The 21,162-nt window shown below is 42.6% G+C and overlaps 1 protein-coding gene across 2 annotated transcripts in view; it reads right to left on the minus strand.

Annotated features, from left to right (window-relative positions):
• LOC117514608 (vascular endothelial growth factor C-like) overlaps positions 1–19,950 on the minus strand; it is a 66,965-nt gene extending 47,015 nt beyond the window's left edge. For both annotated transcript variants that reach the window (XM_034175159.1, XM_034175150.1), the window contains exon 1: positions 19,098–19,950. In XM_034175159.1, coding sequence (XP_034031050.1) covers positions 19,098–19,199 — 102 coding nt within the window. In that variant the 5' untranslated portion in view covers positions 19,200–19,950. The remainder of the gene's footprint in view (positions 1–19,097) is intronic.
• Between the last annotated feature and the right edge of the window lie 1,212 nt (positions 19,951–21,162).

Genomic DNA, 21,162 nt, shown 5'->3' on the forward strand with positions numbered 1-21,162 from the left:
GGTATGTGTACCACTGTGTTACATCACCTTTCTTTCAAACAACACTCAATAAGCGGAAGTGAGGACACTAATTGTGAGTGTCATGATTGCGTATAAAAGGAGCATCCCCAAAAGTCTCAGCCATTCACAAGAAAGATGGGCCGAGGATCACCACTTTTTGAACAATTGCCTGAAAAAAATAGTCCAACAGTTTAAGAACAATGTTTCTCAATGTTCAATTGCAAGGAATTTAGGGATTCCATCATCTACAGTCCATAATATAAGCAGAATATTCAGAGAATCTGGAGAACTTTCTACACGTAAGCGGCAAGGCCAAAAACCAACATTGAATACCCGTGACCTTCGATCCCTCAGGCGGTACTGGATTAAAAACCGACATTGTTGGTTAACACAGTTTGTCGGTTAACACACCATTGTCAGTTAACACAGTTTGTCGCTACATCTACAAGTGGAAGTTAAAACTCTACCATGTAAAGCAAAAGCCATACATCAACAACATCCAGAAACGCCACCGCCTTCTCTGGGCCAGAACTCATTTGAAATTGACAGACACAGAGTGGAAAAGTGTGCTGTGGTCTGATGAGTCCACATTTCAAATTGTTTTTGGAAATCATGGACGTCGTGTCCTCTGGACAAAAGAGGAAAAAGACCATTCAGATTGTTAACAGTGCAAAGTTCAAAAGCCAGCATCTGTGATGGCATGGGCAACTTACACATCTTTGATGGCACCATCAATGCTGAAAGGTACATCCAGGTTTTGTAGCAATACATGCTGACATCCAAGCAACGTCTTTTTCAGGGACGTCCCTGCTTATTCCAGCAAGACAATGCCAAGCCACATTCTGCACATTACAACAGCGTGCCTTTGTAGTAAAAGAGTGCAGGTACTAGACTGGCCTGCCTGCAGTCCTCAGTTCCCAAACGCTTATTGAGTGTTGCTAGAAGGAAAGGTGATGTATCACAGTGGTAAACATACCACTGTCCCAGCTTTTTTTTGAAACATTTGCAGGCATAAATTTCAAAATGCGCAAATATTTGCACAAAAACAATAAAGTTTGTCAGTTTGAACATTAAATTTCTTGTCTTTGGGGTGTATTCAATTGAATATAGGTTGAAGAGGATTTACAAATCATTGAATTCTGTTTTTATTTACATTTTACACAGCGTCCCAACTTCATTGGAATTGGGGTTGTATATACACTCAACAAAAATATAAACGCAACACTTTTGGTTTTGCTCCCATTTTGTATGAGATGAACTCAAAGATCTAAAACTTTTTCCACATATACAATATTACCATTTCTCTCAAATATTGTTCACAAACCAGTCTGAATCTGTGATAGTGAGCACTTCTCCTTTGTTGAGATAATCCATCCCACCTCACAGGTGTGCCATATCAAGATGCTGATTAGACACCATGATTAGTGCACAGGTGTGCCTTAGACTGCCCACAATAAAAGGCCACTCTGAAAGGTGCAGTTTTATCACACAGCACAATGCCACAGATGTCGCAAGATTTGAGGGAGCGTGCAATTGGCATGCTGACAGCAGGAATGTCAACCAGAACTGTTGCTCGTGTATTGAATGTTCATTTTTCTACCATAAGCCGTCTCCAAAGGCGTTTCAGAGAATTTGGCAGTACATCCAACCAGCCTCACAACTGCAGACCACGTGTAACTACACCAGCCCAGGACCTCCACATCCAGCATGTTCACCTCCAAGATCATCTGAGACCATCCACTCGGACAGCTACTGGAACAATCGGTTTGCATAACCAAAGAATTTCTGCACAAACTGTCAGAAACTGTCTCAGGGAAGCTCATCTGCATGCTCGTCGTCCTCATCGGGGTCTCGACCTGACTCCAGTTCGTCGTTGTAACCGATTTGAGTGGGCAAATGCTCACATTTGCTGCCGTTTGGCACGTTGGAGAGGTGTTCTCTTCACGGATGATGCGAAGGAGATGTGTTGCACTGCATGAGGCAAATGGTGGTCACACCAGATACTGACTGGTATCCCCCCCAATAAAACAAAACTGCACCTTTCAGAGTGGCCTTTTATTGTGGGCAGTCTAAGGCACACCTGTGCACTAATCATGGTGTCTAATCAGCATCTTGATATGGCACACCTGTGAGGTGGGATGGATTATCTCAGCAAAGGAGAAGTGCTCAATATCACAGATTTAGACTGGTTTGTGCACAGTATTTGAGGGAAATGGTGATATTGTGTATGTGGAAAAAGTTTTAGATCGTTGAGTTAATCTCATACAAAATGGGAGCAAAACCAAAAGTGTTGCGTTTATATTTTTGTTGAGTATATTTATGTTGCCGGGCATTTCACTGTGTGAAGCAGCACTTTGCAGAGAACGCCCTACAATGCATTCCTTCTGAGTCACTCTTTAATGATTTTTGGCCGTTTCAATGGAAGCCTCTCAGAGATGAATTATATAACCGGCTGGTTTAATAAAAATCATTAGAGGAGAACTGAATGTCAGCGGCCACTTTGTCACATATTAAGCACTTTTTCTTTATTATATAAGATCTTCTACAGGAACTCAAAGTGAGAAAGAAGCCAAAAGAAATGAGTTTGTATTCGCAAGCTGAGAGAGGGCAGACTGGCACAGCTGGTATTACTGAAACACAAACCAGATCTTTTTTTCTAGTTCAATGCCATTTCTCTCTCTCTCTCTCTCTCTGTCTCACTCCCATTCCATTTCTCTCATTGTTATCATGTCGTTCTCCACCTCCCCCGTCATGTTCTGGCTACACTGCTGATTGTCTCCCTGAAGCTTTTCTTCCGTTGTGGATTTACTGCACACTTATGCACTTCTCCTTTTTCCAAAATAAAAGCCTTTATACAAACGAGTACTCATCGTGATTACAAAAAAAAACCAACAAAAAAAACTATTTTTTTTAAAATACCAGCATCAAGTAGTTTATGTTTTTACCCTCATCATACATCTGTTTGCAGAACGACTCAAAAGCTTGTTTACACTAGAGAGTATGTCTGTGTGTAAAGTAAATCAAAAACGGCTGGACAGATTTTCTTCAAACCTGGTGGGAATATTACTTGGATAAATATCTGGAGGTGATTATATTTTGGAGTAGTTTCGTCAAAGGTTAAAGTCAAAGACAACATGGTCTGCAAGGGCTTTTTTTTCAATATACATTGTAGAAATTTAGTCGGACGAAATGAGGAGAGACCATTTCTACAGTCTAAAATGCATATGTGCCCTTTATTCACACAAAAGTAAAAAACTGAAAACTTTCCAGACACACAAACTTATATAGGGCTTGGCCTGGCTTCCTGCCCTGCAGGGGCTTGGCAGTGAAACACAAAGGGCATGACATAAACAGCAGGTGCAGGCAGTTGTCTGCACTTGGCACAATGCAGGGAGTGATCAAAGTTTGCCTACATTTTGGAGACATCTTTGGAAGCAATCAATAGAACATCACCTGGCAGGAGACCTGCTGGGAAAACAGATGTGCTCCTTGGCTCATTAACATGTCAGTCAAGGAGCACAGTGTAACCTAGTGTGGTGGACATTTACGTGTGAACTGGTTTAACATATGCAGGTTTGGTTCATCGACATGTGTAAGGCAGGAGACACATCGTAATTGGAAGTGGCTGACATTTATGTGTGAACAGGTTTCACCTAGAGTGGACCAGGTGATCTGACTTGGTGAATTATGTCCGAACAACACCTTGAGTGTGCACGTGCATGTGTGTGTGTGCTACACAAGCCCTCCCAGAATTCACCATAGGGAAGAACAGTAAAAAGGAAGACAGGAAAAGATAAATCATTGAGGGGGAGGGGGAGTGTATAATCTAGCCACAGCGGCTCAGTTGTACCGGGTATCAAAGGGGGCTGCGTAGAGGAGTTTTCGATGTGCGGGTTGGGCAGCTGGGCTGGTTCTGCAGGCAGCCAAGTGGAAGTGGATGAGCCAGCTCTGTGGACCTGTGCAGATGCTGGTGGTCCGGTTTGAGGCGGTCCAGCAAAATGCGTTCCGCTTTGCCAGCGATGTTGATCACAAAGTTTTTGTCCCCTGTTTCCAATACGCTAAAAGGGCCACCATAAGGGGGATGTAGCGGTCCTCTGTGAGCATCATGAGGAATTAAATCGCAGTTCAGGCATAGGGGCATGTAGGAAAGTGGAGGGCCATGCTGTGAAGTCGGCATGGGTGCAAAAAGCTTCAGTTTGTCCTGAAGCATGCTCCTATGGCAGGCCACAAACCAGGGGGCTGTGGTGTCCGGCCATACCACTGACATCCTCACTGGGTGGTTCTGTCCACCATGGTGAGGAGGAGCGTGAAACCAGAGGAGGGGGAGGGGTCCAGGTAGTGAGTCGGGGAGGGGGCCTTTGACGTGTCTGTGGACCATGGAGTGCTGGCAGTTGCCATATGAGGCTGCCTGCAGGCTCTAACATCTTTTTTGAACCTATGCCAGATGAACTTGGCTGCCACCAGCCTTTGTGATGGTTTCCTTCCCAGATAGGAAAGGCTGTGCACGGCCTCAAAGACATGCCTCTTCCATGTGGCAGAGATGACAGGTTGTCGCTGTCCTGTGGAGACATCACACAGCAGCCAGGTGATGCCTCACCAAAGGTGATGTCCATCAGCTGTAACCCGGTGGCTGCAGACCTGAGTGCCTGCACCTCTGGGTCTGCAGTCTGATCGGTCGCCATGGGGGTGTAGTCCAGGTTAAGATGGACAGTGGCCGTAAAGGCTCAGAAAAGGCAGTCCGTGATGGAGTTTGTCTTGCTGGCAATGTGCTGGATGTCTGTAGTGAAGTCTGAGATGTAGGTGAACTGCCTTTGGCCATGGGAAAAGTTAGTGGCTTGTGGTCAATGAAAGCTTTAAACCGCTGGCCCTTCAGTAGCGTGCGGAAGTGTTGGATGGTGAGGTGCAGGGCGAGCAAGTGAGAGCAAGAGCAAGAAAGTGAGCAGTTGCCATTGCTCATGTACTGCGCCCACAGCATAGTCAGATGCATCTGTGGTGATGGATATAGGGCATCCAGTGATGGGTGGGCCAGCATTGTTGCGAAAGCCAAACCTGTCTTGGAATGCTGTGTCTCTCTCCACTGACCAGTCCACCATGTGTCCGGGAGCTTTCCCCTTTAGTGCCTCATATAAGGGCTGCATGACTGTGGCAGCTTTGGGGATGAAGTAGTGGTAAAAGTTCACCATTCACAAGAACTCCCACAGGGCTCGCACCGTGGTTGGCCATGGGCAATTCAGAACCACTTCCACCATAGATGGGAGGAGCACAGTTCCATCTTTTGTGACTCTGTGCCTCAGAAAGTCATTGGGGTCAACCCAAACTGACACTTAGCGGGGTTGATGATTATTCCATGCAGGCTGAGGCATTCAAAAAGTTTCCACAGGTGGGACAAGTGCTCCATTTAGGAGGAACTGGCCACTAGGATGTTCTTCAGGTAGATGAACAGGAATGGCACGTCATGTAGCATGGAGTCTGTGAGGCACTGGAAGGAGTGGGCAGCGTTTCTGAGGCCAAACGTCATTCTCAGGAACAGTCCAAAGCGGGTGATCACTGCAGTTTTGGGGCATCTTGTGGGTGGACCGGCACTTGGTGGTATCCACGGATGAGGTCCACCTTTGAGAAGATGCAATGCACCAGGTGCACTGAAAAGTCCTGGATGTGGGGCATGGGGTAGCAGTTCGGCACTGGGGTGTCGTTGATTCGGCCGTAATCACCACATGGGTGCCACCCACCGCTGAGCTTGGGCACCATGTGGAGGGGTGACGTCCACAGGCTGTCGGAGCAGTGTGTAATGCCAAGGCATTCCATACTGTCGAACTCTGCTTTGGTGATGCTGTGCTTTGCTGGGTCGAGACATGCATTGGTGGGCCCGTGGTGGCAATGCGGTGCTCCACTCCGTGCTTGGCAGCAGAGGTTGAGAATGTTGGTTGCGTGAGTGTGAGGAATTCCCAGAGCAGCCGGTGGAACACGCATGCCTGTGACAACACGTCTACCCACGACAACACGCTGGACAACCTGATGGAGTCCATGCTGCTGAGGGTGCAGCTGTAAGAGGAAAAAGTGGTCGCATCGATCAGACTGCAGTTCTTGACGTCCACCAGCAGTCCATACATGGAGAAAAAGTCTGCGTCCAGGAGGGGGAAGGTGACCTTGGGTGTGATGAAGTCCCAGCTAAAGCTCTGTCCCCCAAAGCACAAGTCGACATGTCACGCACTTATGGGGCTGCCAGGTGCGGGCCCACTCCATCTGCCAGAATGTCCAGTTTGGAAGCGGGCAGGATGCTCCATCGTACGTCGGTGTTGCACAGGAACTGTCGGCTGGAGATGGTATCTTGGATTAATAGCAGCCTGTTGGTGCAGCTGACACTCATGGCTACTACAGATTGCCGGCCCTGACGTTTTCCTTGTGCTTGAAGGTGTAGGGTGAGTGGCAGCACCTGGCTTTTGTGCCGAATGTAGTGTGGTAGAAGCAGAAGCCGGTTTGAGAATGCTGTTGGGGTGGGATAGGTGCCATCGCCATGAGTGCTGCTTCCGATGTGTGGACTAGGGCGGGCATGTGGGCAAGGGTGAGTGCTGCTGTGGTCATGTCGTGGTGTTGGCCGGCAAGGAAGAATTTATCCATCTCCCCCGACAGCTCATGGCGGTGGTGTTGGCCAGAGCTGCACACACCTCGGGAGGGAGTTGCTGCAGGAATAGGTGGGTGAAAAGGAACTCCAGCCTGTGTTTCCCCAAGAGCTGTAGCATTCTGTCCATGAGCTTGGACGGTTTGCTGTCCCCCAGCCTGTGCAGGGAAAAGAGCCTGCTGGCCTTTTCAGCATTGGACAGTTCAAAAGTTTTTAGGAGTTCAGCCTTGAGGGTCGCATATTTATCTGATGCTGGGGGATTCTGCAGGAGAGTGAGCAGTCTTGTTGCTGTGGAGCTGCTGAGGGCCGACATGACGTAATAGTACCCCGTATCATCTATGGTGAAGTCCTGCAGTACAAACTTCGCCTCGGTTTGGGCGAACCAGGCTGCAGCTGACAACTCACGAAACTCGGGGAGTTTCAACAACGCTACATTTGCTGTCATGGTCATGTCAGAATGCTCTTCAAAAATGCTGAAAAGCAGACATCGGGGTTACCAGTGTACAAATCAAGTCAGGTGAAAAGAGGAGAGACAATTTCTGTAGTCTAACACGCATGGCGTGTCCTTTATTCACACAAAAGTAATAAAACGGAAAACTTTCCAGACACACAAACGTATATAGGGCTCAGCCCGCCTTCCTACCTCAAAAGGGGCTTGTCAGTGAAACACAAAGGGCTGGGCTGGCTGATTCCATAAACAGCAGGTGCAGACAGTTGTCTGCGCTTGGCACAATGCAGTGAGTGATCAAGGTTTGCATACACATTATCATCTTTGGAAACAATCAGTAGATCATTGCCTGACAGGGGACTTGCCAGGAAAACATGTGTACCTTGGCTTATTAACATGTCAGGTGAGGAACACAGTGACGGACATTTATGTGTGAACAGGTTTAACATATGCAGGTTTGGTTCATCAACATGTGTAAGGCAAGAAACACAGTGTAATTTTAAGTGAGTGACATTTGACTTGGTGAATTATGTCTGAACAACACCTATGCATGTGCACGTGTGTGTGCTCGTGCCTGCTACAACATCACAACAATCAAGAAGCCTGGATGGATGAGGTTAGCAAAATGCTGGTGATTATTTGATATGAATGAGTTCATAACAAAGTCATGTAAAAGTCATGTATATTTTAAATTGTAAACATACTGCATTTATATAGTGGTTTTTATGGCCAAAGTGATTAACAGTGATTCCTCACATTCATACACACACACACACGGTGCACAGGGTCGATGCCTTTAAGCTTATCTGATACGTTTTTTTTTTCCGTTTATCTAAAGGATATCTCAAAAACACATTTACAGATTTCAGTGAAACCCCGTAGAGAACAAGATTTTATGCATCTGCGATCATTTCATAACTATTCTTCCAACATGCTCCACTGATGTTATTTGTACATTGTCGAAACAGTGCCCCCCCCACCCCCACCCATCGCACTTTCACCTTGTGAGATATCCAGAAGGTGCCTGGGCCTCCACCAAGGCCCAGGCACTCTCTAAGGGCCCTGAGTTTGACTTTATTTTATAATGTAGGCCTCTGAGACAAATGAAAGAAAACCCAAAACCAAAGGGAGCAGGTTCCACTCAGGTTTTAGCTGCAGAGTTCCCCTCGTGTTCCAGTGCGTTTGACCAGATACAATGATGATAAACTTTGGTCTTATTGCACTTCACAGTTTGTGTGTCTGTTTTTTGTTAATCAATACTTTCCCATCTGATCACACCCTGTTGAAGCTGAAGCCTGTGCAGTGAAGTCAAAATATTACAAGAAAAAAGTCTTAAAGTGACTGATTTATAAAGACAAACATCACAACATGAAAATTATGAATATTTGATTTTTTTTTAAATCTATGCAGTATTTAGCCGTCTTTCTTTCAGTGTCTCCCTGCTTTTTTTTAAAATCTTCTGTTTTTTTTTTTTTTTTTATAAGATCACATGACCTGAGGTCATCGTTGTGGTACGATGATGTCATGATGGATGAATGGTCAGTCATTCTTCCAGTGTTTTGGGGCGTGTTTATCGTTTAGCTACAGCTGGCGCACACACACGTGCACACCCCCTCATGCATTAGTCAATGTGTGAAGTTAGGTGTAAATATGCTTTTTGAAGCGTGTTAAAGTATAAAGACTGAATGACGTCACTGCTGCTAAACAACACGATGTGTGAATTGGTGGAAATTTAACTCCAGGCAGTAAACCAATGCCTTTGTAATGTCAAACACAGCAACATGATTCACAGACGCAGCGGCTGCTTGCCAAGACCTCTCAATCTGTAGACTGACTTCTACAGAAAACTGTGTCCTTCACAATCCAAAGGAACTTGAAACTTGATTCCAAATTACTTCCCAGCAGGTTCACAGTCATCATTTACAGTAAATCAGAACAAAGTGAAACCACCTGAAGTGACCTTATATTTCAACATTACAGTTATTAAACATGTGCCGAGGGGCGGGCCAACAGCCTGCAGATTTTCTTTCCAAACAAACAATGATGTCATAAAGTGATTTCCTCCACGACAGTCCTTCCTGGCTATATTGGCACCAGTGAATTTAAAATATGTTCAGAAATAAAAGCAAGTGAAACAATCTAGTTGTTATAAATAATGTGTCCAAAGTGCTTGAAATACAACAAAAAATGATTTCATATAGTGGTGGTGGTCGGGGGGGCAGTAAATCATGCAACATTAAATAACTGCAGTGAGTGCATATTGTCCCATTCAAGAGAGCGTTGCATGAACTCTGTCACAGTGTAAAATAAACTCTACCATAGTATTAACACCACCGTAAGAGTTAACACTATTTGGTTTAGGACCGTGTACTCATGAATCCACTTAACTGCAAAATGTCCTGTGTACAGATATAGAATATACACATGACACAGTTATTTGCAATCCTTCATGAATTTACAGTAAATGATCACTTTTACAGCCAATGGTCTTTCAACATGTCAGTGAATAGATACATGAACATTTCCAAGTTCATTTACATGCATCTTTAAGAAATATAAACCATACTAGCGTATTGCCCGTGGGGATTCATGGGCTCAAGATTAGGTAGTGTTTATAAAACAGATAGCTGACATTTTTCAAGGGTGCTAAAAAATTGTGTGAAGTTTCTACAATGCGTTGGAATGGTGTGTGAGTCCAGAATGTTGTAGAACATTAGACCTTAGCAATTAGCCTTAGCCTTTTTTTCCTGTTAATTACATAATTTGTTTCATGTTAATTTACTGTTTTAATGTATTTACAAATTGTTTAAGTTCTTGTTATATATACAAACACTATTATTATTATTTTTATTTTTATTATTATAATTATTCTTATTTTATTTTTTCTTCTATTTTGTCATTTGATTTTTTAAATGGGTCACAATGGAAATAAGTGTTTTCACTTTCTTGTGTCATCCATGTATTTTAATGTATTTACAATTATATTATATACAACCCCAATTCCAATGAAGTTGGGACATTGTGTAAAATGTAAATAAAAACAGAATACAATGATTTGCAAATCCTCTTCAACCTATATTCAATTGAATACACCACAGAGAGGAGATATTTAATGTTCAAACTGATAACCTTTGTTGTTTTTTGTGCCCATATTTTCTTATTTTGAAATGGATGCATGTAACACATTTCAAAAAAAGACTGAGAAAGTTGATGAATGCTCAAAGAACACCTAACTGGAAACAGGTGAGTGTCATGATTGGGTATAAAAGGGGCATCCCCAAAAGGCTCAGCCATTCACAAGCAAAGATGGGGCGAGGATCACCACTTTGTGAACAACTGCGTGAAAAAATAGTCCAACAGTTTAAGAACAATATTTCTCAACATTCACTTGCAAATAATTTAGGGATTCTATCATCTACAGTCCATAATAAAATCAGAAGATTCAGAGAATCTGGAGAACTTTATACACGTAAGCAGCAAGGCTAAAAACCAACATTGAATGCCCATGACCTTCGATCCCTCAGGCGGCACTGCATTAAATACTGATATCATTGTGTAAAGGATCTTACTGTGTGGGCTCAGGAACACTTCAGAAAACCATTGTCAGTTAACACAGTTCATCACTACATCTACAAGTGCAAGGTAAAACTCTACCATGCAAAGTGAAAGCCATACATCAACAACATCCAGAAACACTGCCGCCTTCTCTGGGTCTGAGCTCATTTGAAATGGACAGACACAAAGTGGAAAAGTGTGCTGTGGTCTGATGAGTACACATTTCATATTGTTTTTAGAAATCATGGACGTCGTGTCCTCCGGACAAAAGAGGACAAAGCCCATCCAGATTGTTACCAGCACAAAGTTCAAAAGCCAGCATCTGTGATGGTATGGGGGTGTGTTAGTGCCCATGGAACGGACAACTTACACATCTGTGATGGCACCATCAATGCTGAAAGGTACATCCAGGTTTTACAGCAACACATGCTGCCATCCAAGCAGCGTCTTTTTCAGGAACGTCCCTGCTTATTTCATGCCGAGCCACATTCTGCACGTGTTACAACAGTGTGGCTTCTTAGTAAAAGAGTGCAGGTACTAGACTGGCCTGCCTGCAGTCCAGACCTGTTGCCCATTGAAAATGTGGTACATTATGAAGCACAAAATACAACAAGGGAGACCCCGGACTGTTGAACAACTGAAGTCGTACATCAACAAGAATGGGAAGGAATTCCTCCTACAAAGCTTCAACAATTTGTGTCTTCAGTTCCCAAATGCTTATTGAGTATTGTTAGAAGGAAAGGTGATATAACACAGCGGTAAACATACCACTGTCCCAGCTTTTTTGAAACATGTTGCAGGCATCCATTTCAAAATGAGCAAATATTTGCACAAAAACAATAAAGTTTATCAGTTTGAACATTAAATATCTTGTCTTTGTGATGTATTCAATTGAATATAGGTTGAAGAGGATTTGCAAATCATTGGATTCTGTATTTATTTGCATTTTACACAACATCCCAAATTCATTGCAATTGGGATTGTACTTACATTGAACTTACTAAATAAAATCATGCATGCACTCACACTTTGCATGTCTTGGGCAAAACTACATTAATCATAAACTCATCATATGCCTCTTCTTGTGCCTGGTCAATATCTTCATCAGAGTCAGTAGTGTTTTCATCAATATAAATGTCTACAACACTTTTTAGCAGTATTTCCTCATCAGTCCACAGAGGCTCACTTCCTCCCTGCCAAAGTAGCCTGTGGCAGCATGTAAAGGGGGTAAACAACCAAGTTGGCATTTGGAAAAAGTCACACATTTCATTGCCTGAATTACCAACCCCTTCTGAAGCAAACAGCTGGGAGATGAAAGATGGGCATTTGGAGCTTCTGTGGACTGATGAGGAAATACTGCCAAAAAGTCTTGTAGACATTTATATTGATGAAAACACTAGTGACTCTGATGAAGATATTGACCAGGCACAAGAAGAGGCATATGATGACTTTGAAGAAGCTCTTTATGATTAATCTAGTTTTGCCCAAGTCATGCTTTTATTCATATGTGTAACTACTGTATAATAATTATGTTTATGATTTTTTTATCGTTAACATAGCATTTTGTTCAGTAACCTTTTATGCAGCTGTATTCACTTTAATTGTGGGCAGCATAGTGTTTAGAGTAAGAGATGCAAACACAATGCTCTATTGTCAGGATGTAAAACATCTGATATTGCATACACAGAACCTCTGTCTATTAAAAGCTATTGTCAATATAATAAATAATCTGTATTTACATAGCAGCCATATTTAATTAGTTGATAAATGCTTTTCATTTGAATGGTTTTGTCATTTATAAAGTGATCAGAACAGCAATAATAAAACGTTTATACCAGAATTCACCTAAATAGGCTTATTTGTGATATGATAATAGTTTACTGTAAAAACCAGAATGGGGGTGTGGTTTGCATATTGGCTGTAAATGTGTCAAAATACATCACAGGAAAGTCATTGATGGCTTAAATTGTTCCCAAGACATTGTACTCAAGACCTAAAGTCAATAAAATCCCAAATTGTAGGTACAAGTAGCTGCCAAAAAACTTTTGGGTTATATTTTTGTCAAAACTGCAACTATAAGTTAACGAATAGACAGTATTTTGTAAAACAGCTACTGTGTCTTAAGTAGATGAGATTTTTAAATTTAGTTTGTTGTTTTGTACCTCCAAAAGGTGTCCACATAGAGGCAAATCAACATTTTTTTCCTGCTGTTAACAATAAAGGTATGAGGAAGCTACAATGTTAGGTTTAAAAAACACACATTTTTGCATTTTTGGGTAATCTCTTGAGGGTTACTCTAGAATTTCTATCAGAAGGGTGGTTGCATCCCAAAATTTTCACTGTTAACGTCTTTAGTCTTCTTTTATATGCCCTAGATCATCAAAAAACACCAATGGCAATGAGTCCTGGGGGGGGGGGTGCACGGTAACCCACCCTTTCTATCAGAAGGGTGGTTGCATCCCAAAATTTTCACTGTTAACGTCTTTAGTCTTCTGTTATATACCCTAGAGCAATCATGTGCCATAAAGGGCCGAGACACTGCAGGTTTTCCGTGCAACCAATCGCCTCAGCAGGTGATTTCATTAATGATCAGGTATCTCAGCAGGTGATTTCATTGACAACCAGGTGTTTATGTTCAGAGCAGAAGCTCATCAGCAACCCACCTGCTGAGGTGATTGGTTACATGGAAAACCTGCAGTGTCTCGGCCCTCGATGCCCACCCCTGCCCTAGGGCATCAAAAAAACACCAATGGCGATGAGTCCTGGGCGGGGGTGTGTGCACGGTAACCCACCCTAGCCCACGGACTAGTACTTTCTTCAAAAATATTAGTCCTATCAAGGTTCTGTTTTCACAGCATTCATCCTTGACCCAAGATACATAAGCATACCAAACGGCAAATGTCAGCTGTCCTCGGTATGTATGTGATCGAAGTTTTACACACACACACACACACACACACAGGTTATTGTCTTTTTCTCATTCTGCCACAAGCAGGTGGTTCTGTTTTAGACATAAACAGAGATGGTGATGGAAGAAATCAAGTCCAGTACACATTTTCACTCAGGGTACCAGCAACATGACACTTAACTAAACTGACCAATTAAACTACAAAAACATCTAAATCAATAACACTAACAGCACTGTTAAACTAACCTGAACCACAATAACAACATTTAAAACCCCAAACTCCCATGGTACATTGCACAACATCCAATGTTTACTGCTTAGCTAAAATCGCAAATTTCTCAAAAAAAAAAAAAAAATTGTCCTATCACAACTTTCCGTTTTCGCAAGTTCATCCTTGACCCAAAATACATAAGCATACCAAAGGGCACATGTCAGCTCTCCAAACTTTTTCCACAATCAAAGCCACACACACACACACACACACACACACACACACACACACACACACACACACACACACACACACACACACACACACACACACACACACACACACACACACACACACACACACACACACACACACACACACACACACACACACACAGAGGCCACTTGGCTATTATAATATAGATGGTACTGTACTGGGAAGGCTGCGTGGAGTTGGCAGTTCTCAAAACCTGAATGAATGTGATGGACGGAGGCAAGTGAGGGAAGCCACAAGGACAGCTCCAAAGAACTGGAGAACCTGGGCATACTGCAGTGGTTCATCTCTTTCATCACCAACTGAAGCTTTGTGGTGGAGTGACACAGAAAAATACTTTGTTACAAGAAAACACTTCAGATCTAGGCTTAAGTCTCCCATGTGTCTTCTGGTAAATTGTAACTGAAATTTCACATCTTAAAAAAAACTTTATATGTTCCATTCCATCATGAAGCTGTATAACCACTGTTGCCCCAGCTTAATGTTGCCCAATTTCACAAATCACCACAACAGAAACCTATAGTTCCTTCAGAATTGTCATGGATGTCTTGGTGACTTCCCTCACTCAATTTCTGACAATTGCCTGCTTCAGATAGATTTACCATACCACACCATACTGTCACAGGGAATATTTGACATCTGCATTTTTAATTTCATTATGTGAAAGCATTTGGTTGTTGTTTTGCAGTATTTAATGGAAGAGTTGTCTCATATCTTGGATTTAGGATTAACAGAACATGGGCAGTGTGAATGGAGGTCTCCACTGATTGTCCCAAAACCTGATAACAGAGGTGGGACGAAGTCACTGTTAAGTCATTTTCAAGTTATCAATCAGCTAGTCCCAAGTCAAGTCTCATGTCAACTTGCAAACAATTGGTGGCCATTATGACTTCAGACTTGACTTGGGACTTGCTGATTCATGACTTGAGAGTGACTTGATGGTGACTTACTCCCACCTCTGCCTGATAATATTTCCAGACATTGTATTGACTAGAGAAAAGTGAACCAGGTGACTAAGGCTGACACTTTTCCCATTCCCAGATTCCCAGATTGGAAGACTGCACAGACAAGGACTGACAGAGCTGAGATTGTGACAAAGTTGGATTTACTGAAGGGTTATTGGCTGGTGCCTCTGACCCCATGTGCCAGGGAAAGGACCCCTTCTGTGAGGCCTAATGAACTTTATGTGTGCAGTGTTCTTCCAGTTAGCATGATAAATGCTCCTGCTACTTTTCAGCAGATGATGAACACTGTAATAAATGGCTCCAGATTTGTAGTCATGTATGCTGATGATGTGGTTGTGCACAGTGACTCTTGGGGAGAGCACTTTAAACATTTGCATCATCTCATTGAGAGGTTACAAACACTACATCTGGTTGTGAATTTGCCAGTGTGAATTTGGAAAAGGGCAAGTGACATATCTAGGGCATGAGATTGGGCAAGGAAAGGTGATGCCCCATCTTGCCAAAGTGGAGGTCATTCTTGATCTTCCAGTACCAAGAAATAAATGAGAACTTATGAGAGTGTTGGTGTGTGCAGGTTTGACAGGAGGTTCATTCCTAATTTTGTAGGGGTTACAGAGCCGCTGACTAACCTCTTGAAGAAAGATGTTGAGTTTATGTGGACGGAAACCTGTGAGTGTGCTTTTGGAGGGGTGAAGGCCATTTTGGTGTGTGAACCTGTGCTGTGCACTCTTAACTTTGATGTACTTCTTACATTTGCTGTGGATGTGTGTCAATGGTGGAAGTTTGGGACTGGTCCTGGTGGAGTTGTGATGTACACTGATCACGATCACTTGTCTTTTTTGGCTAAATTCAAAACATCAACCCAAAGGGTGTTGAGGTTTGCACTAGTTCTACAGCAGTACGGTTTGGTTGTGCAGCAAGTAGCCAGAAATGATAACATCTCGGCTGGGGAGCCATGAGAATCTCACTAATCCATCCCCTGTTCAGTTTGCACACTTGTAGTGATTTTGTTTAGAATAAAGACAAATGTTTGATTTATTTTAGCAGCAGATGTTTTTTTTTTTTACATAAATTAAAAATGTACATATGTAAATAGATGGTGTAAAAAAATGGAAAAAGAAAAAAGGTGGGTGTTCTTTTCTTTCTTTTTCTTTATGGGGGAGGGATGTTATGTGTGTGTGTGGAACTTAAGGTGGGGTTTGTGTAGCTGTAGGTGGGATTTAAGCAAGTTTGGGCAGGGTCAGCACTGAATGACAAGTGGTGGGAGGTGTGGCGGGCTGACACGCCAGCCTATAAAGATGTTGTGACGCTGTGACTGATTGAGTATACTGACGAGTAACAGATTGAAATAATGTGTCCGGTGGCATTTATCACTTAATCTGTCGGTCTCCAGTGGATTTGGGGCTCTGAAGGATGGAGGACATCACATTTCCACTGTCAAAACAAAGAGCTGCATTCAGATGAATGATTTTCCTGGTTTCAAGACACATATTTGATTTGGGATTCATACACAAATGTGGCTAGAATCTGTCTCGCTCACTACATTTGTGCACTGATAGCATCTTCTCACTGTGCCGCAGTTCAGTGCAGTTTAAACGGCGAGGACAGCAAACAGCTTCTCTCGCTGCAGTGCCTTCTCACCAAGAGAATCCAGCAGGTAACTCTGACATGCAGATAAAAATTCACACAGTTGCGCTGCATGTTGCTGCATTAGGAACTGTCCTCTCTCCCCTTGTGCTGAATTCACATTGCACACTGGAGCTTTGGCCAATCAGAAGCCCAGTCTGAAGCATGAAACAGCCACAGCATATGAATGCATGAGGATTGTGGAAGTAACAATCACATACAGGACAAAGTGGGAAATAAATTTGCAACCACCGGGACAGCTCTCTGTCTGATGTCCACCCAAAGTTTTGAGCATGCACAAAACTTTCTGATGGACTCGCCGTACATCATTGTACAAGGAACACATTTAATGAATGAGAAAATGACTTATTCACGAATGGACACAAAAGGATATCAAATTTTTATACCTCCACTTTTATTCCTCAGTACGTCATAGTGTGACAGACACAAGTCACAAGTAAGGAAGTGTTGTTTTGGTGGTGTCGCTGTGAACAGACAGCAATGAACGCCAAGAATGCAGAAAAAGCTGCTGTTACTACATTTTTAATGGAAGAGACTGACTTTGTGTTCACCACAGCGGACTGTATGTGGATTTTCACCTGTAGCAAAAACCTGAACTGACTGCGGAGTGCAGGGTGGCTGCTGGACAGAAGCCGCTGTGGAGAGCTTGTCCACGCAGAGTAAGTGAGCTGGGTGCAAAGACGCCAGACAAACACATTTACTATTAAGGGTGTTCATTATCTTTTCAAACTATTAATTAAGGTAGAAATAAATACCTTAGTTAATATGAGCATGCTTAATAAATAAGTTAGGTCTTAATTCAGTCGTCACTTCTGTGCTGCTACCGTGGCCACCACACAAACCAGAGGACACCACAAGTCTGGAATCTGTCTGCACTAGGCATGTGGAGATGAATCAATATGAATTGGTATCTAGATACAAATGTGCACGATGTGAGTGTATCGATTCATTCAGTGTGAATTGATGTTTAAAAAGATAGGAAACTTGACAAGACACAGGTCGTTTGTAAAGAATGCCTTGCTGCTAAACAGTATTGACACTGCCACAGATTGTAAGAAGAAGAAGAATGCCATAGTACCATACTGAATTGCAGCTTCTTATTTTCTATTGAAATTTTTGGTATAATTTCTTTGCATCATGTTGAATCGCATCGTATTGCACCAAATTGCATCGTATTGCATTGTGAGGAATTGAATTGCCATCAAATACATATAAAATTGCATCGAATTGGGAACAGGGGCAAATCATATCGCCAGTATCATCATGTATCGTCATGTATCGCTGTATGCATCGTATGGCTGGTAGTGTATTGAGATGTGTCTCAAATCGTATCGAATGATGAAATTCACATGCCTAGTCTGCACCAAACTGGTTTGTGAAACAGACTGAGGAAAACTAGGCTTGTACTTTAGAGTTGGATTTGTAACTAAGTATTTACACATGTGGAAGAATAACGTTTCCCAAACATCATGCTGAATGTTTTGCTCAGTATAGAATGTAGCTCAGTTTGAACTTTTGCTCAACTTGCAACCAGTTCAAACTGAACCGGTTTAGTTCAGTTTAAACATATTTAAAAGCAGTTTGTATTGGGGGTTTTATTGGTATATACTGGTGCAAAACAAACAAACAAAAAAACAACAGGTTATTTGAAAATGTAATAAGTCGAAACTTGCCTTTTCCCTCCTCTTTGTAAATTAATTAAATGTCTGACTGTGTCAATCACTTTTGTGTCAAAGGATTAACAGTTCAATTGATTGATATGACATTTTGCGCAGCAAAGAACATTTGGATAAATAAATGTACTCATAACACACACTGATGATGTGCAGGAGTTAGCATGATGGGAGTGAAACCATTCAGTGGTTTTTGTTTTTTTATGTTTTAGCTTTGATGCAAAGCAGAAAGAGGCGATTCTACCGGTAAAGTCTGTCTGTCTGTTTGCAGCGATATCTTCAAAACACAAAAAGCAATTTCAATCAAACTTGGTGGACAAACTCTGTGGAGTGTTCTTTCATAATACAGGTCATGTCAAGATCATAGGTCAAAGGTCAAATCAGTGGTCATAGTTCACTATTTACAGTGATATCTTCAAAACATAAAGAGCAAACTCAAAGTTCGTGAACAAACTCTGTGAACTGTCCTCTTGCAAACCAGGTCATGTCAGGGTCACAGGTCAATGTGCAAATCCACACCAGAGTTTATCATCTAAAATGATGTAATAATGACAACATCTAATACATATAACATATAACATATAATAATAACATCTCAGGAAGTGGATGAGATTTTAAAAGACTGCACAGACCTCTGCTCCCCTGAAGCTAACAAAAGGATCAGACCTGTGATTTCAAGTGAAGCTGAAAATAAATTTTCATCCGCCTGCATTCGTCTCTATGACCTTTTTCTTTTTTGGTTTGGTCTAACCTGTTAAGATGTGCCATATCTACAGATGATCCAGAAATGCATCTCACCTGACTGCCCATGTCTCCAGTTTGGTAAAAGTCCATGTAATCCTGTCCTGAGCACAAATTACTGACACTAAGAATCCATAGGAGCAAAGCTGGTCTCCACATAGTGAGGAGATGGAGAGGAGGAGGTGATGGAGAGACGTCAGGACAGGGGAGGCTACCGAGTTTACAGCGGGATGCAGAGTGAGGCTGACAGGAGGCGATGAGGACGGTGTCACCGACTCTGAAAGGATCTCTTTGCTCCTGTCTTCATTCTATTCCGGGGACGAAGTGGCTCTCTGGGAGCAGGCTGTTTGAATTTGGGAAGTCGGTTGAATAAAACATGATGATTAGATGGTTTTGTTTTTTCCACCTCAGAGGATCTCCTTCCTCTCCTCTTGCTGTAACTCTGTTCTGTCTCACAGATGTCAGGTGCTTCTCCGGGATGCCGCAGTCATCTGAACTCCTGGAATAACCGAGCTTTCTCTCAGATCTTTTGTCCTCCACACAGAATTCGTCCCTGTCTTCTTTCCAGCCTGGTTTGTCTCCTTTCCCTTCACCTCCTTGGTGTTTCTATCTTTATATTCCTCTTTTCACACACCAGCTGTGCTCTCCCCTCCCTCTGTCTCTCTCAGATTATCACTGTCTCTTTATCTGTCTCTTGTTTCTTCCACAGAAGCCTTCAGGCAGAGGCCCCCTCTCCCTCCCTCCCTCTCTCTCTCTCTCTCTCCTTCTTCTGACTTTTCTAAATCTGTCACAACTTCTCTGTCTGTCCGTGAGACAAAGAGTCTCGGTGAGGAAGAGCTTATTCCAAATCCGGTTCCCAAATGAAGTTCAAACGGAGATCCTGCTTTGTCTGTCCAAACAGAAGAGTCATTTTGCCTCTTGTGGAGTGAATGAGGAAAAAGTGCAAGAATGGAGGGATTTTATCTTGTGGGTGGAGTGAAGGATCTGAGAAAGACGATTTGTGCGTCGCAATACAATTATGTTGGCACGCATTTTTTTTTCTCCCTTCCCTGAAATTGTAGCCTGCAGTATCTGCTCAGGCACTGACACATTCTAACACCACACAGCGGTGTAGGAACACTGACTGGCACTCCAGTAGCCCCCCCCCCCCCCCCCCCCCCCAAGTTAAAATTAAAGGGGCCATATTTTACAAAACTTTTTTGTCATGTAAATTTTAATATGAAATGTGGTTGTATGTTCTGTGTTGTATCCTCAGTTACACAGTTTTGTTAGTGCATATAGCATTTTCCCTGTGATATAATAAATTTACAGCTAAAAACAGCTTGTTTTACACTTTTGTGACACATGTCACAGAACTCTGTATGTGGACTCCTGCTTTCTCTGTAGGACACAAACAGACCTTTGAGCCGTTGTGTTGATGTTGAACCCCTTTTCCACAGCAGGAGGACACGGTGAACAGCAGCTCCTTTCCATTTAAAGAGACAGACACAGAAACAGCTGATATTTTGGATCCTTTTTTTTTTTAATTTCATTGTTGACAGACTATTTTTGGCAACAAATTGTAATATGGCTTCCTGTGTGGCCTAATGACTTGCAGAATATTAGCTAGCTGCAGTGATAAATAACTCTTAATTACGAGGTCTGTCAATAAAGTATAGGTCCTTTTTATTTTTTTCAAAAACTATATGGATTTCATTCATATGTTTTTACGTCAGACATGCTTGAACCCTCGTGCGCATACGTGAGTTTTTCCACGCCTGTCGGTGACGTCATTCGCCTGTGAGCACTCCTTGTGGGAGGAGTCGTCCAGCCCCTCGTCGGAATTCCTTTGTCTGAAAAGTTGCTGAGAGACTGGCGCTTTGTTTGATCAAAATTTTTTCTAAACCTGTGAGACACATCGAAGTGGACACGGTTCGAAAAATTAAGCTGGTTTTCAGTGAAAATTTTAACGGCTGATGAGAGATTTTGAGGTGATTGTCGCTTTAAGGACTTCCCACGGTGCGAGACGTCGCTCAGCGCTCTCAGCCGCCGTCGTCAGCCTGTTTCAAGCTTAAAACCTCCACATTTCAGGCTCTATTGATCCAGGACGTCGTGAGAGAACAGAGAAGTTTCAGAAGAAGTC

Source organism: Thalassophryne amazonica, chromosome 1 (genome assembly GCF_902500255.1).
Source record: "Thalassophryne amazonica chromosome 1, fThaAma1.1, whole genome shotgun sequence".
NCBI classification, from domain to species: domain Eukaryota; kingdom Metazoa; phylum Chordata; class Actinopteri; order Batrachoidiformes; family Batrachoididae; genus Thalassophryne; species Thalassophryne amazonica.